The 14,987-nt window shown below is 39.8% G+C and overlaps 2 protein-coding genes and 1 non-coding gene across 10 annotated transcripts in view; 1 reads left to right on the top strand and 2 right to left on the bottom strand.

Moving 5' to 3' along the window:
* Khdc4 (KH domain containing 4, pre-mRNA splicing factor) overlaps window positions 1-11,713 on the bottom strand; it is a 20,228-nt gene extending 8,515 nt beyond the window's left edge. For all 3 annotated transcript variants that reach the window (XM_015502749.2, XM_015502750.2, XM_015502751.2), the window contains exons 1-8: window positions 11,604-11,713; window positions 10,904-11,120; window positions 6,469-6,597; window positions 5,985-6,064; window positions 2,711-2,763; window positions 2,282-2,445; window positions 1,145-1,356; window positions 697-757 (exon numbers count right to left, since the gene is read on the bottom strand). In XM_015502749.2, the coding sequence (XP_015358235.1) occupies window positions 697-757; window positions 1,145-1,356; window positions 2,282-2,445; window positions 2,711-2,763; window positions 5,985-6,064; window positions 6,469-6,597; window positions 10,904-11,120; window positions 11,604-11,641 (954 nt within the window). In that variant the 5' untranslated portion in view covers window positions 11,642-11,713. The remainder of the gene's footprint in view (window positions 1-696; window positions 758-1,144; window positions 1,357-2,281; window positions 2,446-2,710; window positions 2,764-5,984; window positions 6,065-6,468; window positions 6,598-10,903; window positions 11,121-11,603) is intronic.
* Window positions 1,912-2,040, bottom strand: LOC125620306. Its single transcript, XR_007351919.1, has one exon. It is a non-coding gene; the product is annotated as a small Cajal body-specific RNA 4 (non-coding RNA).
* The window catches only part of Rxfp4 (relaxin family peptide/INSL5 receptor 4), a 25,193-nt gene continuing 21,890 nt past the window's right edge, over window positions 11,685-14,987 (top strand). For 2 of the 6 annotated variants that reach the window (XR_007351857.1, XR_007351855.1), the window contains exons 1-2: window positions 11,685-11,819; window positions 13,423-13,499. The gene's annotated coding sequence lies outside the window, so the exon portion shown is untranslated. The other 4 variants (XR_007351856.1, XR_007351858.1, XR_007351859.1 and 1 more) reach the window with 3 other exon arrangements.

Raw genomic sequence — 14,987 nt, 5'->3', positions numbered from 1 at the left:
AAAAAAAAAAAAAAAAAAAAAAAACAAATAAAGATACTGTGTCCCTCCCATGACAATTAATTAACTAATTAATTTGAAAAAGATAAAGCAAGTGGAATGAATATCGAGCAACTATCCCAAAAGCACTGCTACTTGGTTTTATTTCATTATTTTTTTCGACACCTGAGCTCATGGGTTGCCCAGACTGGTCTGGAACACACACACTAAACCAATCTTCACTACCGCTCCTGAGCAGCTAGGACAATAGGCATAGTGTCATAGCTCTACTCTGCTCTTTGTTATGCTAACATAGCCAAAGAATGCCAGTGCAACCACCAAAAAACAACTCTAGAAAGAATCAATCCTACCAGCACCTGGGTTTCAGACTCCTGGGTTGCTAAACACAGAATAAATTTCTGTTCTTTTAGTCAACGCTATCCACAATACTTTGGTAACGCAGTCCCAGGAAACTAATACAGGTGGGAAAAAAAGTCCAACCCATTCCAAAATGGCAGTGGGTCTTCTGAATGATTATTAGACAAATATAACTGACTGTTGGGACTGAGATAGCTCAGTGGTAAGTGTATATTAAGGAACACTAACCTAAGCATGATAGGGGCCTTGTGTGGGCACCCGTTTTCAATCCCCAGCACCAAAAGAAGAATGAATACATATACAGAGAAAGAAATATAATACATATTTATATCAGTAACTCACTGTTTGCAAGAGATTCTCACAGAGCTTCTTGGCAGCAGCCAGACCTTCTGGTTTGGGATGACTGCAAAGAAATATGAAGCAGGAATTCAAAGGAGAAAATACAACATATAATTCTGTCTCATTTTTCATGCTATTTTGTCTTTCTCTGGGCAATGATACTTCTTGGCATAAGAAATACTTTAAGTTCATAAAATATTAGCTTTAACTGGAAGTTATTTTAAGCTTATCATAGCTCATTTATGATCACAGACTTATATAAGACCTAAGGACCTGAATACTAAAGACACACAGACTTAATTCAGTTATTTTTATGAACTAAATATTAAGTGATTACTCCTAGTGTTTACCTAAATCCCTAATATCATTAAGCCTTTTTTGCTTGTTTGTTCTGAATCATTCTAGCTTGTTACAGTCAAAATGACAAGAATTCTTCCCGATCCATCCGTACCTGATGTAAATATACATAGGTTCAAAAGCTTCTCGGCCTGATGCTGGCTCAATGCAGCCTGAACCTTTGCCCCGTAGGAAGACTTTGGCACCTGTTTCAATCTGAATGTGCTGCAAATAGGAGCAGCCTGGACCTTCCACTTTCTCCTTCACATTAAAAGTGGGCACAGCATGTTCTAGACCCACAAATAATTTATCTTGAACATAATGCATCTGTAGGAAGAACAAAATACATCAGATTAAACAGAAATTAAATAGTTAAATCCTAATCCTCGGGGTGGGGATATAGCTCAGTGTTAAGAGTGTTTGCCTAGCATGTGAGGCCTTGGGTTCAAACCCCACTACTTCCCCACACAAATACATACAAAAATCCTAATACTGTAGAAAACTGTTACACAAAATATTTTAATCCCCAAAACACATTTGATCACTTCTACAAGAATACTCTACAATTTCTAATACAAATTCTATCAAAAAGCTTAATTTAAATAAAAACTTCAGGTGCTGCGAGTGTAACATGCCTAGCATGTTCTAGGCCCTGGGTTCGATCCCCAGCACCACAAAAAAAAACATACAACAAAAACAGAAAACCCCTTCATATTCATGCATCTACCTTACCCACAAAATAAACACCTTATTCTATTCAACAAGAGATATTTGCAAAGCAAAAATCCAGGATCCAAATTCGAATAAGCACATTCACTTCCCTTCCACTGATTCAAGTCAATCAAAAAATCACAGCACAGAGTGGGCTGTAAAACTGGAGTAGAATGTTGGGTCGTACAGTCAGCCCCAAAATTTTCTCCAACGAGGGCTGCTCTCTTCAACCCTTTTTTCTAGGAGGAGTGTATCAGCAAAGTCTTGCTTCATCAGACTCAGCCTTCTTGGTCCTCCAGTTGCCATGAAGTTTACAAATACAAAATTAAAACTATTTTCACGTTGTACTGTTTATACCCTTTGCTCTTCTCAATCCCCTTCCTACATTATATCAGAATAAAGATATAGTGAGAACGTATTAGTAGCACACTAATAGGATACCAGTAGCAGATTAACTCTCAGGTCAGAATTTTAGGGGTTTTCCTTCACGCGTATTCACATACCATTTTTACAGAAACAACAACCCCTTGCCAAAACATACCCCTGACTGGAAGGGAGGCTTCTGGCCAACAGCTGGAGACAGCTGAGTAATGGGTGCTGGTTGGTGATAGACAGTGACTGTTGCACCATTAAAAGTTGGACTTGTCCCTGTGGCAGCCTTCACCACCCCATTGGTGATAATTTCCTTGATTCGGTTTACAGCTCCTAGGGAAAAATAAAGACAGACAGTATACTAAAGAACTGAATGAACTGACTGGTGCCCAATGACAAAGACAGGAGAAATGTTCAATTATTCAAAGCACTAATCCACTTTTTAGGTTAGCCAAAATATGTGGCTCCCCATACATGCTGGTGTGTAGCTGGTAAAGACTTCAGAAGAGCCATCAGGAACAGCTTGCAGATTTGATATACACAGCCCAAAACTTTGCGCTTCCCAAGAAATAATATGTGAGCCAAAACCATTACTTACTGTCCACTAATTCCCGTGTCTGGCCCTGAACATGAAGATACAATGGACGATCCCTACAAAGAGAAATGCAAAAGGCTGATCCCAAACTGGTCAAAAGCAAAGGAGCCAAATGGCTCACCAAAATTTTGAGGGAAAAAGGACTGAGGGGATTAGGGACCGAACCCAGAGGGGCTTTACCAATGAGCTATATCCCCAGCCCTTTGAACTTGTAATTCTCCTGCCTCAGCCTCCCAAATTGTAAGATTACAGGTGTACACCAACATGCCTGGCATGGCCAAATCTAAATTTTTTTTTTTTTAAAGAGAGAGTGAGAGAGAGAATTTTTTTAATGTTTATTTTTTAGTTTTCGGCGGACACAACATCTTTGTTTGTATGTGGTGCTGAGGATCGAACCCGGGCCGCACGCATGCCAGGCCAGCGCGCTACCGCTTGAGCCACATCCCCAGCCCCAAATCTAATTTGTAATGTTTGAAGTTTACAAACAAGAAATAGGAGCTTTTGCTGGTAGTTTCTAAGAACATGGCTTTATAGCTGAGGCTATAAATTTTCCTTGTTAAATGGCCCACAGAGAGGTCAAATCTGCTCATATGGATTCATGCAAATATATGCTTGAGTATCCAAAATAATGGGGAAAGAGTGATGATAACATACAAACTTTTAAAAGGTCCTGCATCGACTAAGAAGATACTTTAGATTCTAAAAGTCTAAAAGTTTAGATTTATATAATGAAGAAAGTAGTCAACGATTACATATGGCTAAGAAATGGCAGGTTTTAAAAAAAAATTAATAACCAAGTTCAAAACAGCAGCTAAAAAACCAGTCCTTTGTATTTTTATTTTAAGACGCATTCAAAATTAAAAGCCAATATTAAAAACACTGAATTTCCTGTTAGTGATGTAGCAAGGTGGAGAGCACAAGCTTAGCATGCTTCAGGCCCAAGGGTTAATCCCCAGCAGAAGAAAATATGTTTTAAAACAAAACAACAGCTGGGCGTGGTGACGCAGACCTGTAATCCCAGCTGCTCTGCAGGCTGAGGGAAGAGGATGATAAATTTAAGAGCAGCCTAGAAAATTTAGCCAAGACTCTGTCCAAAAAATGTTAAGGAGCTGGGGATGTATCAGTGGTAGCTTGCCTAGCATGTTATGAGGCACTGGGTTCAATTCAGAGCATCGTATATAAACAAATTAATAAAACATCTAAAAAATATGTATATATATATAAAAGGGATGGGGATGTAGTTTAGTGGTAGAGCACATGCCTATTACTCACCAGACCCTAGCTTCAAACCCCCCCCCCAGGACAGCAAGAAGAGATAGGAAAAACTTTAAAAAGGGTAAAATTTTATTTGTAATCTCGGACTAGGAAAACTGAGGCAGAAGGATCACAATAAGTACATAAGTTGTAACTCAATGTTCAAGGGCCTCTGGGTGCAACTGCCAGTACCACAATAAAAAATAACCAAGGCCATAGGTTCAATCCCTAGGTAGGCGCATGCGTGCGCGCGCGTGCGCGCACACACACACAAAAAAACCCCCACAGGGCTGGGGATATAGCTCAGTTGGTAGAATGCTTGCCTTGCAAGCCCTGGATTCTATCACCAGCACCACAAAAAACAATAACCAAATACCCAAATCCCCCAAAACAGGGCATGGTGGTGCATAGTTATTACCTTAACAACTCAAGAGATTGAGGCAGGAGGATTCTAAGTTGGAAGCCAGCCTCAGCAACTTAGCAAGACCTTTTCTCAATAAAAAATAAAAAGGTCTGAAAATGTAGCATGCATCTTGGTGTTAGAATACCCTGGGTTCAATCCAGTATCACTGGTGGGAGTGGGAGTCTCATTTCCTGAATACTTGTCAACTGAGAGTAAAGCTAAAATATTAATAATGAAAGAAAAAAATCTATTCTGCTGCCCTTCCTATCCCAGCAGAATACAACAGACCAGTATGGCAGTTATGTAAAAACGTGGATGTGTAACCGATGTGATTCTGCAATCTGTATACGAGGTAAAAATGGGAGTTCATAACCCACTTGAATCAAATGTACAAAATATGATATGTCAAGAGCTTTGTAATGTTTTGAACAACTAATTAAAAAAATTAAAAAAAAAAAAGAAACAAAAATCTAAATTGAGATTAATTGGATAATCTACAGCTAATGATCATCATTTAGTGTGTGGGGGGGGTGCTGATTAAACTCCGGGACACTTAACCATTGAGCCAGCCCTTCCAATTCTTTAAAAATTTGATACAGGGTCTTGCTAAATTACTTAGGGCCTGGCAATATTGCTGAGGCTGGCTTTGAACTTGGATCAATCCCAAATCACTGGGATTAAGACATGTGCCACTGCGCCAGGCTGAAATTTTATTTTAGGTACTGGGGATTGAACCCAAAGGTACTTTACCATTGAGCTAGATCTCCAGCCCTTTGTATTTTTATTTTAAGACACATTCTCACTAAGTTACTGAGGCTGGCTTTGAACCTGTGATCCTTTTGCCTCAGCCTCTCAAGCCACTGGGATTATAGGCATGCACCATCAAGCCTGACTGAACTTTTCCTTATTTAAAGGGAGGGACCAGAGATAAGTCAGTGGTAAAGCCTGTGCTTAGTAACATACTTCATGAAGCCCAGGTTCAATCCTAACCCATTTGTGGGGGGACAAATTCCACAGGAAAAAAGTTCAGAAGCATACATGTTAAATTTTGACCATTTGGAGAGGGGTTGTGACTCAGTGGCAGAGCGCTCGCCTAGCACATGCTAGACCCTGGGTTCGATCCTCAGCACCACATAAAAATAATAATAAAAAAAATGTTAACCATTATTACGTTCTTGTATGATTTCTTGTAATTTGTTTCTTACAATTTAAAAAAAAGTGAAATAAAATAGGAAAAGTGACAGAAAAATACCTGTCAACATCTTTTTTTTATTAAACTTTCAGTACCCAGGATTAAACATAGGGGCACTTTACTACATCCCCAGTCCTTTTACTTTTTATTTTGAGATGGGGTCTTGTGTAAATTGCCTAAGCTAACCTTAATTTATGAATCTCCTGCCGCAGCTTCCCAATTAACTGATATTACAGTCGTGCACCACTATGACCAGCTAGCTGCCAATATTTCTCACACCTATTTAAGAAGCCCAACATTATGCTGCAAATCATGCACCCCCACCCCAAACCAAACATCCTTTACATATATTACCTAGAAATGAAAAATATGAAATGAGTCAAATGCCCAATCCTTCCCCAAACCAGAGGACAAGCATACACACATACCCTGGTCCCACTTTAGCTTTCTCCTCAGTTGTCATGAACCTCCCTCGAGTTGACACAGCAGCTCCACTAAGTCGGCTGATCTAAAAGAAGAAAACATTCTATTAAAAAGATTATATATACATAGCAAAAAGTCACGATACATATAAATGTATACATAATTATGAATACATAATTATGTTGATAAAAAGATGCGGTACTTATGGATTTCAATGACAGCAAGATAAATTTCCATCACAACTCATTCATTCTATCAATTAAGGCAGGAAAAACTTCTATATCTTAAATTCTTATTCTATGGTTTCTTAAACAAACGGGATTCACCCATCTGTTTCATTACCACTTCTGCAGTTAAATTAAACTCGATCTGATTTTGAAAACATGAACCCAAATCCCCCTCACAGATATCTGACTTCTACTTGAGCTCAGATGTGTTTTTTTCTTTATTCACATGCCACTTTTCCCAAGAGTCCCAACTCTTTCGCACCTCGTCTTGTGTCTGTCCTCGAGTCAGCAAGTTCCTACACGTGAGGGGCACATCATTGATTTCTACTTCAGCTACCACCAGGTCATCCTTGCTTTTATTGCTAGTTAGGCCTTTGCCAGGGGCCTGAAGCTACAAAGACAAAGAAATTAGATTATGGTGTTTATATATAAAATACTCATTTAGTTGTCTAGTTTAAAACTATCCCTTAACTATTTCCATCATCTCTTTAATTCTTTACCTACCAACACTTTTTAAATTCAGTCTTCATAAAAGATATAAAAAGGAAATAAACAATGACACCAAGTACAGACAATTTATTTGAAGGCCACCATCAAGATTTGTGACCTTGACCCTGTGTGCACTTTTATGACCCCATCATCATGGAAACTCTATGAGCTAGAAGCTGCAAAATTCTAGAAAGAAAAATTAAAGGTCCAAATTTACAGTTCAATCCAGGGACTGTACATATAGTAAAATATACAGCATAGAGAGAATGAACAAACCCATACACCTCATTCATAAAATAGCCAAGTTACCTTCTGGTAACCCCTAATCACAACTCATCACATTCAACTAATTCTCTCCTTGCAATAATCTCAAAATCCCTTCAATATGAAAAAAAAAATCTAATCTGATTTCAATTTATTTTTAAATATTTTTTTTTTAGTTGCAGTTGGACACAATACCTTTATTTTAATGTGGTGGTGAACCCAGGGCCTCGCATGTGTTAGGCATCTGCTCTACTACAACCCCAGCCCCTAATCTGATTTCAATTTAAACCATGAACAACTCTAGAGCTGGGTCTGACAGTTACCTGGTGGTGGTGGTGGTGGGGGGGGAGCTGTTCAAGAAAAATAAAATGCTGTTTTACAGCACATGCCTACCATGAGTGAGACCCTAAGTTCGATCTCTAGAACCAGCAGAAAAAATTTAAAAATAAATAAATAAGTAAGTAAAAATAAAAACCTTGTTTAATGTAGATGTTAGATGCATTTTTTTAAATGTGGAGGCAAGCTGGGCATGGTGGTACATGCCTACAATCCCATCAACCTGGGAGGCTAAGGCAGGAGGATCCCAAATTTGAAGCCAGGCTCAGTAATTTAGCAAGGACATAAGCAACTTAGCAAGCCGGTCTCAAAAAAAAAAAAAGGGTTGGGGTGTAGTTTAGTGTTCAATGGTAAAGCATCTCGGGGTTCAATTACACACACACACCTCTAAAGGTAAATATCAAAATATCTATATTGTTGGACAGGAATTTGTGATAATCAAGTGTTCTATATCTGAGCAGTCCAATATGGTTACCATTAACCACCATGTTTCTCTATAGCTCTTTAAATGTGGCTAATGTGACTAAAAAATAGGATTTTATATTACATTTAATTTATATGGCTGTACATAACTGCAACTACCACACTGGACAGTGCCAGTATGTATTACCTATTAGAAAACTGAGGTTCAAGAGGGGATTTGGGGATAGTAAAGATGGTGGAACGTGATGGACATTATCACCCTAGACATATGTATGACTGCATATATGGTACAATGCTACATCATATACTGAGAAATGAAAAGTTGTGCTGCATTGTGTACAATGCATCAAAAACGCATTCTGCTATCATATACACCTAATTAAATAAAGAAAACTGAGGTTCAAGATGTCAAAGCCAGGTAGTATTTCGTCTAAATCCAGTATACTTTTATATTTCATGTTGCTTCCAGGAAATTATCCAGGGGTAGAGGGGGTTGAAACCAGGAATTGAAACCAAGGCCTTGCAGGCTAGGCAAGTGATATAACACTAAGCTACATTCCTGGTCCTTTTTATGTTATTCTGAGATAAGTCCTACTATGTTGCCCAGGCTGGCCTTGAACTCGTGTTACTACTGCTCCAGACTCTTGAATCACTGGGATTATAAGAATGTACCACCTGGGCTGGGGATGTGGCTCAAGCGGTAGCGCGCTCGCCTGGCATGCGTGCGGCCCGGGTTCGATCCTCAGCACCACATACAAACAAAGATGTTGTGTCCGCCGATAACTAAAAAATAAATATTAAAAAAAATTCTCTCTCTCTACTCTCTCATAAAAAAAAAAGTTAAAAAAAAAAAGAATGTACCACCCTGCCTCAACTATCATTTTAAAGATTAATTTTAAGAGAAAAAAAATGAGTCTAAATATTCAAGTACTATTCCTTTGCCAATATGCTAATTTTGTTGTTGCAGTACTGAGACTGAACGCAGGATGTTCTTAACCATTGAACTACATCCATACCCCTTTTTATTTATTTATTGTTTAAATTTTGAGACAGGGCCTTGCTACATAGCTCAGGATGGCCTCAACCTTTCCATTCTCCTGCCACAGGCTCTGGAGTTGCTGGGATTACAGGTGTGTGCCACCATTCCCAGCTGTCAATGTGCTTTTAATTTTTTATTTTTTTCCTCAAAGACCTTAGAAAGGGATAACTGACCTATATAATCTTTGCAAATCATAAAAAATACTGATTGTGTGTGTGTGTGTGTGTGTGGTGTGTGCTTGGGATTGAACCCAGGGCCTTGTGCATGCAAGGCAAGCATTCTACCAACTGAGCTATATCCCTAGTTCCTCTATACTGAATTTTTAATTCACTAAAATTTCTCTCTAACTCTCAGAACTTTAATATTTCAGCATCCAAACAGGTTATTTGTTTTGGCCTTACTGATAAACATTCTATAGAACTGGAAGGCTCAAAAAAAATTGCATATTCAAACACAGAACTTATATCTTCACAGGAATGATGGGACTGTAAAGACTAATTTAAGTCAATTTTTTTTTCAAGCAGTAATTACAAGGGAAAGAGATACTATGGAACACAATTCTAGAGGCTTTCAACCAAAAAAATGAACAACCAATTGTATGAGGTGACCTTGAAGTCACCTGTGCCTGTGCCCACAATTAACAAATCTTGTGTTACTTTACTCTCACGAGCCTAATTTTCTTCCTGTGTTAACCAGCAATAATCATGATTGCAAAGATGTTTTTTTTTTTTTTTAAGTTTATAAAGGACCCAGGTGGTGATGCATGTCTATAGTCCTAGCAACTGGAGAGGCCGAGGGAGGAGGATTACAAGTTTGAGCCCAGTCTCAGCAACCTTGTGAGATTCTGTCTCAAAATATAAAATGGGCTGGGGATGTAGTTCAGTACCTGGGTCAAATCCTCAGTACCCCTTCCCCCCAAAAAAGTTTAAAAAGTTTACAAAGCATATTTTGTAATTATACCACTAGACATTATCATCATTATTCTGTATATAAATTCTTGCTTTCTATGGCTAAGTAAAAGTTTCAGGGCTGGAGCTGTGGCTCAGCAGCAGAGCGCTCGCCTTGCATGTGTGAGGCCCTGGGTTCGATCCTCAGCACCACATAAAAATAAGTATAAAATAAAGGTATTGGATCCAACTACAACTAAAAATAAATAAAAGTTTCCATCAGCTGGGTTCCGTGGTGCACACTGTAATCCCAGGAGCTTTGGAGGCTGAGACAGGACAACTTCAAGTTCAAAGCCAGCATCCGAAAAAGCAAGGTGCTAAACAACTCAAGTGAGACCCTATCTCTAAATTAAATACAAAATGGGGCTGGGGATGTGGCTCAGTGGTTGAGTTCCCCTGAGTTCAATCCCTAGTAACCCCCCCCACAAAAAGTTTCAATCAGACCCCTTCTAAGCGTTAGATTCTAATTATACCAGAAATTTTATAAAATAACACCCTCATAATCTATACGAAAATAACACACCCAAATACAAATTATAACTCTATTTTAGTTAAAGTTTAATAACACAGTTATTAAAGTTAGTAGATTCTAATTAGAAGCAACACTCTTAAATTCAGTTAATTTACTTGAATTATTCTGACTTCAGGAACAAAGTAAGTATATCAAAAACAGATTTCAGGGCTGGGATTGTAGCTCAGCAGTAGAGCGCTCACCTAGTGCAAGGCCCTGGGTTCGATCCTCAGCACCACATAAAAATAAATAGATAAAATAAAGGCATTGTATACAACTACACCTAAAAAATAAATATTAAAAAAAAAAAAAAAAAGATTACAGAGGCTGGGGTTATGGCTCAGTGGTAGAGCGCTTGCCTAGCATATGTGAGGCATTGGGTTCAATCCTCATTACCACATATAAATAAGTAAATAAAGTTCCAACAACAACAAAAACAGGTTACATTGCTTTTAAATGATTAAATCAATAGAACTTGAGTGAAGCATACAAGCACAAGTTACTCAATCCATAAATGAAACCAGCCCAATCAAAACTGCCATCTAAAATATCATCAGTAATGCTCCAAAACTAAACAATATTTAAATTACGGCATCCCTATTCTCCTTCATTAACAGTAACAAATATGAGATTACAGCATTATAAAACTCCTAAAATTGCAATTAGCCCAGACGTTGATTTTGAATACCTTCTCAGCAGCATTCTGTGTTGGTTTCAGCTTCCCTTTGGCCATGAGCATGGCATTGATCTTGGCAGCCACAGCAGCAGCAGCATCCAAGGCTCCTGAGGGAGCAGCTGTGGCAGCCCCAGGACTTCCCCCACTGCTGGAGACCTCACCACCTGGGGCCGCCGGTGGGAGGAAGAGAAGTGGGGCTGGAGCAGGTTGGTCCCATTTGCTGCGGCGCCTACGGGTAGAAAAAGGAAAACATTAAGCCCTAAAGCGTTCTTGTGTACCATTCTTCCCTTACTATGCCTCAGCACCCCATTTCCCGTCTATCATGTTCCATATTCGTCTACCTCCTACCAGGTCTAAAATTCCCATCTCTCCTTAGACAAGTACAGCATTTCCTTCAAACCCCATTTCTTTCAATCCTTTCCTAAACTCTTCCTTTCCCCATAACCTCAATCGAAAGACTTCTCTCGGTCCCACATGCCCTTATTTTTTGCCTTCTCCTTGCCTCGCACTTCCATAAATTCCTGGTTCCCTTCCCCTCCGATCCTTGCCAGCCCTTTTCAGGGGCCCGAGGCCTGCTCAATACCCTTCTCCCTAAAAATCTGGCCTTCCATTAAGCTTAAGTACCCCTCCACGCATACGCAGCTTCCCATGGTCCCTCCGCCTCTACTATGCCCTCAAACTCGCTACGATGCCCTCGCCCACGAAGCTTTACCCTCCAGCTCCAGGATGTGTCGCGCTCCCCGCGGACATGGCGACCGGCTCTACTCAACCACCCGCCAACTACCCCACTACCACTTTCCCGTCACTTCCGTCCCCAACGCCCTTACGCACACCCTCTTCCGGTCGCGAGGCCGAGCGGTTCCGGTGAAAATGTCGATTCCGATTGGACACTTGGTGATTTAATGGCGTCTGGAGTTTCTGAGACAAGGTAAGGTGTGACTTTCCGGCTTGCGCTTTGCCCTCAAGAAGAATGGCTGCTACACTTAATTTAAATGCATAGTTTTCGGGGCGGGGGGGGGGCGGTGGCGGAGCGGGCTGCCTGAGAGAATCCATCTTTGTTGTGGGCACATTGGTAAACCAGGAGACAATACGCATGAGTCAGGGAATTAATCAGGTTTTCCCCCGAATTCTAGTGCGTTTGCGTGGCGTCTAAACCTCTACCCAGGGCGAAAGCCTTCCTGTGGCTCCCATTTCGTTTCAGTTACCTGTTAAGGGAAAGGGAAATGATTCGTTCCAAAGGTCATTTAAAGCCTCTCTGGTTTTTTTTTTCATTTCCGTGCGCCTGGCAATGTGTGTCGAGACATGCCGCCGTCTTGCCGTTCTGTACTCGACGTGGCCGAATAGCGCGCGGGCAGCTACGTAGAATAGAGTTGTATAGTAAGCATCAGGACAAGGTGCTCGGGTTGCGGGGACAATTAAGAAAAGGAAGTTAACACAGCCGGTTGAGGCCTGGAGAGGCCTAAGTTATGAAACGGGCTCTTCTGGGGTCTGCGACATTTGGTTTGGCCGGCCGGATATCGGGGCTAGATAATGAAAAGTCTTGACTGCCAAGGCGTTTGAGTTAATACGGGAGGCCAGTTTTTCTTTTTATCCCTTTTCCGTACTGGGAATTGAACCCAGGGGAGCCTTCCCACTGAGCTACATCCCCAGCCCTATTTATTTTTTATTTTGAGACAGGGTTTCGTTAAATTGCTTAGGGCCTCACTAAATTGTTGAGGCTGGCCTCCAACCTGTGAGCCTCCTCAGCCTCTCAAATCGTGGGATCACAAGATTACAGGCCTTCGCCACCAAACCAGACAAGGCCAGGACATTTCAACATATAGGGTACCTTGGAGATGCCAGAAAATCTAGATGGAATAATAAATAATATAGAATGCTTTCTTTTTCAAAGATGTTTACATTGCAAATATGATTAATAGAATACAAATTCATTTAAAAATCGACTTATGGTGTTTTACTTTCAGTATTTAATAAATAAAGTGAATTCCTTACAAAAGCCATCTTTATCATGTGAACCGACAGGTGTATACACACACACACACACATATACACACGGGTGCCATTATATTTCTGGATTATTTTTATTTTATTTTATTTTGAGACAGGGTCTTGCTAAAATGCCCAGGCTGGCCTCCTGCCTCAACCTCCCATGTCACAGAGATTTCAAGTGTATGCCACTACACCTAGTTTAACAAGAATTTTTTGCAGGGTTGGGGTTGTGGCACAGCAGTAAAAGCACTCACCTAGCTTGTGCAAGGCTCTGGGTTTGCACCGCAGCACAACACATAAATAAATAAAGTAAAAAAAAAAAAAGAATTTTTTGCGGGAACAAGTGTTAAATTTTAGCAATTTGGTAGGACTGATGTAATCTTATAAGTATTCTTTTTTTATGTATTATTACAAATAATTCTGTTACTAGACTTTTTTTTTTTCCCCCTGCATGTGTGTGTTTTTTTACTGCGGATTAAACTCAGGGCCATCTACCACTAAGCTATAAACCCCAGCCCTTTTTTATTTTTTCTTTGAAACAGGGTCAAAACTGAATTGCCAAGACCAATCTGGAACTTGTGATCCTCCTGCCTCAGCCTCCCAGTTACTGGAATTACAGGTACACAACAAATCACCTATGTTAATGGTAGTTTTCTTAATGTTGAACACTCCTTCTATTTTCAAATAATCTAATTCATCTTGAGACATCATTCTTTTAATACGCGACTGGATTTGATTTTCTGATATTTTGTTTATGAGTTTTGCATCAGTATTCACAGGTGAGCTTTTGGTATTTTAAAAATTGTAATTGGGGCTGGGGATGTGGCTCAAGTGGTAGCACGCTTGCCTAGCATGCGTGAGGCACTGGGTTCGATTCTCAGCACCATATAAAAACAAAAAATAAAGATATTGTGTCCACCTAAAACTAAAAAAATATATATATATTTTTTTTAATGTAATTGTGGGGACTAGGGATGTAGCTCAGTGATAAGAGTGTTTGCCTAGCATGGGCCAGGCCCTTGGTTCAATCCCCAGTACCCCCTCTCTTTAAAAAAATAAAGTTATGAATTTATGCTAGCTTTGAAAAATTACTTGGCAAACATTTAATTTTTTTTTCTCTTCTTTGAGTAATTTAGGGATTATTGTCCCATTTAGATTAGATTTGAGGTGGGCCGGGTGGCATATGCCTATATCCCAGCAGCTTGGGAGGCTGAGGCAGGAAATTCACAAATTCAAAGCCAGCCTACGCAACTTAACAACGCCCTAAACAACTTAGGGAGAAGTTGTTGCAAAATAAAAAGGGGTGGGGTGTGGCTCAGTGGTTAATGTACCTAGGTTCAGTCCCTGGTATGGGGATTGGGGGGCTGGACTAGAGCTAGGGACATAGCTCAGCGGTAGAGTGCTGGACCTATATCTTATGCAAAGCCCTAGGTTTGATCCCAAGTACTGCAAGGACAACAAAGGTTAGACTGACCTGGCTTCTAAAAATCATCAGAATCTGGAAGCTTTACAGTGATCCTTGATACTTTAAAAACTTTTCAACTTTTTTTTTTTTTTTTAACCAAATTAGATCAAGCTTATATTGTGTACACGAAGAGAGTTGGCCAGTGGCTATCTCACCCGAAACCCAGGACAGAGAACAGCCCAGCTCTCAGGGAAGAAAAGGTCTTTATAGCACGAAAAGTTACAAAGGGGGTTGTCTTAGGAATTTATAGCCAACAGGGTTCTGGCAAACATAATACAAGAGCAGTTAACAGATTAATGATTTACATGGCTTGATATTTCAAGGTAGGGAGTAAATTCAGATCCCAACATCAGAATTTATAAGACGCTGCTGAGGTTTCAGAGAGGGGTGTTATCTGGTCATGGAGAGCCAGGCATGGATGGTCAGCTCCTTATGTAGTTATTCATCTGTTCAAGATTCTTATTTTTTTTAAATAATTTTACTCATATAATTTTCCTTAAAAAAGCTCATCCATTTTACCTAGAATTTTAAATGCTTCGCTTGAAATTTACCATAGGACCCTCACTTTTTATCATTTATATGGCTATTTCTCTTCTCTCTTTTTGGTTTTCTCTTTATTTTCCTTAGCCTGGCTAAGATCTT

Source organism: Marmota marmota, unplaced genomic scaffold (assembly GCF_001458135.2).
Source record: "Marmota marmota marmota unplaced genomic scaffold, marMar, whole genome shotgun sequence".
Taxonomy (NCBI): Eukaryota; Metazoa; Chordata; class Mammalia; order Rodentia; family Sciuridae; genus Marmota; species Marmota marmota.
Note: the sequence above shows the minus strand (reverse complement) of the source record. Positions and strands in the feature narration are given on the sequence as shown.